Source organism: Maylandia zebra, linkage group LG10, assembly GCF_041146795.1.
Source record: "Maylandia zebra isolate NMK-2024a linkage group LG10, Mzebra_GT3a, whole genome shotgun sequence".
In the NCBI taxonomy this organism is placed as follows: domain Eukaryota; kingdom Metazoa; phylum Chordata; class Actinopteri; order Cichliformes; family Cichlidae; genus Maylandia; species Maylandia zebra.
The window spans coordinates 8,290,344-8,292,843 of NC_135176.1; the positions used below are offsets into that span (position 1 = coordinate 8,290,344).

Below are 2,500 nucleotides of genomic sequence, written 5' to 3' on the forward strand. Positions count from 1 at the left end.
GACCAGTGACGGACATTAGACCAACTTTAAAATTTGAAGCATTTTGTTCGCACCAACCAAAACAACTACCATCTTCATCTCATGTGGCCTCCCTGGTGCCAGCTGGATGCTCAAGGCAAAAGCTGACAGAATAACAATTCTCTCCCTTAGATAACAAGACTGTGTTGTGATTCTCTTCCCCCTCCTTCAAGGCCACCCGCGTGTCGACTGAAGATTGTTGACTTTTGCTTAACCGGGTGAAAGGACACTTTCTCTCGACTGAACACGGAACACACACACACACACACAAGCATGTACACTGACACAGACCTACACTCACCCCCTCTAAAGCTTATGTCTTCCATGTTGCGAGATGTGATGAGGTGTTTTTTTCTGTTCTCAAACTGAGCTCCCCATTGGAGCTCAGTCTGGGGGGAGTTCTTTTTTCTCATGTTGTGCATTTTCCATTGTTATACCTCTCTGACCCGTCTTCCCCATGTGATGTTTGTGTAATGTATGTATGGTCGGAAGGGTAAGATGGCACTGGCAAAGGTCAGCAGCTTTAATCCAATTTCCTTCGGGGTCAACCTTCAGGATCAATGAAGTTTTATTGATTGAATGATTCCTGTGGCATTTCATGAATAACAAGCTTCATCTTGCCACAGTGTGACCAGTCAAAAGCTCAATTTCTGTTCCAGAATTTCAGTAAACTGTAAATAACACTTTTCACTTAACTGGTCTGAAGAGAAAAACAAGTGTGCTCCACTTATAAAGGGTGTAAAGCAACAAAGACTAATTATTAAAGAGCATGGGCAGAAGCTGAGTTTATTCAAATTTTTATTAAGCCATCAAAAGCCCAACTTAACATAACACAAGTTGATTAATATACAGCATAAGATGATTTATCATGCAAGTGCATTTTAGTAAGGCTGTATATGCATTTGAATCAAAGGGAAACCGCCCTAGAATTTAATCTAATCCTTTATTCAGTTAGGTTCTGTTGCAAAGTAAATAAAAACACTTAATCATTTATTGGCCACCCCTGAGACGCAGGACAAGGTGGAGGGTGGACTCCTTCTGGATGTTGTAGTCAGAGAGGGTGCGGCCATCTTCTAGCTGCTTGCCGGCAAAGATCAGCCTCTGCTGGTCGGGGGGAATGCCTTCCTTATCCTGGATTTTGGCCTTCACGTTTTCAATGGTGTCACTTGGCTCAACCTCCAGGGTGATGGTCTTGCCAGTGAGGGTCTTCACGAAGATCTGCATGCCACCCCTGAGACGCAGGACAAGGTGGAGGGTGGACTCCTTCTGGATGTTGTAGTCAGAGAGGGTGCGGCCATCTTCTAGCTGCTTGCCGGCAAAGATCAGCCTCTGCTGGTCGGGGGGAATGCCTTCCTTGTCCTGGATTTTGGCCTTCACGTTTTCAATTGTGTCACTTGGCTCAACCTCCAGGGTGATGGTCTTGCCAGTGAGGGTCTTCACGAAGATCTGCATGCCACCCCTGAGACGCAAGACAAGGTGGAGGGTGGACTCCTTCTGGATGTTGTAGTCAGAGAGGGTGCGGCCATCTTCCAGCTGCTTGCCAGCAAAGATCAGCCTCTGCTGGTCGGGGGGAATGCCCTCCTTATCCTGGATTTTGGCCTTGACATTCTCAATGGTGTCACTGGGCTCAACCTCGAGAGTGATGGTCTTACCAGTTAGGGTTTTCACAAAGATCTGCATGTTTTCTCCTGTGAAAAAGATTCCATATTACCAATAATAAAACATAAGGCACACACACACACACACACACACACACACACACACTAATAAAGATATTTGATCAGCATGCTGTGCAATAGTACTGTATTTGTAAAATGCTGGGCAATTATTTCTTCCTTGTAGAAACGCACACCAAAATTGGCTTATGCATACGTTTTCTTTATATACTATCAGTCGGTCTACTAGTTATCCTTCCAGCAGGCGCGATAAACAGGACTGAGTCATACACCAGTTTTATAACATACTGGTAGGAAACCGGTGTTTCGCGTACCAGCGCCATTTTAACATAAGCGATTGTTGTTTGCCTCCTTTTTGTCCAGCTGACGTTACAACCTAATGGACGGTAGCCATTTTTATTAGTTAACGTTAGCGTTTTTACGGCATAGTTCATAGAAAGCATCTTGCTTCCAACGTAACATAACGACAGTATTCGTTTTAGAATTGATATATCAGGTGCTAAACAAGTTACATCTTTACAGTCACTCTTTATATAGCTGTTGGGTCGCACATTAAAAAAATAACTAAATGAAGAACATTTAAAATGTGTTTCACAGATCAGCGGAAAAGCAGTTGATGTCAGAAATCTAACAAAAACCGCTTTAAAAAAAAAAAACGCATAGTCATACTTACAGCTTGAGTTCACTTACGTTTCCTTGCTCTCACAGATACACAGACACCACCCTCTAACTGCAGTTGCCAAGGGAAACAGGACTTTTTATACTGGAGAAGCGTCATCGACTGATATTCATCCGCAAATAAAACT

General features: G+C 43.5%; 1 protein-coding gene across 1 annotated transcript; it reads right to left on the minus strand.

The window, feature by feature from the left end:
• Positions 1-799: 799 nt before the first annotated feature.
• On the minus strand, positions 800-2,500 carry LOC105941045 (polyubiquitin-B). Its single transcript, XM_076888972.1, has 2 exons — positions 2,385-2,500; positions 800-1,706 (listed from the first exon to the last, which is right to left on the minus strand). The coding sequence occupies exons 1-2, from the start codon at positions 2,470-2,472 to the stop codon at positions 1,009-1,011; spliced, it is 786 nt and encodes a 261-aa protein (XP_076745087.1). The 5' UTR covers positions 2,473-2,500; the 3' UTR covers positions 800-1,008.

Excerpts from the sequence above, each read along its gene's own strand:
- LOC105941045 (XM_076888972.1), bottom strand. The coding sequence starts at position 2,472 with ATGACGCTTCTCCAGTATAAAAAGTCCTGTTTCCCTTGGCAACTGCAG. Across the intron at positions 1,707-2,384 it reads ATCTGTGAGAGCAAGGAAAC|GAGAAAACATGCAGATCTTT; the intron begins GTAAGTGAACTC and ends TCTTTTTCACAG.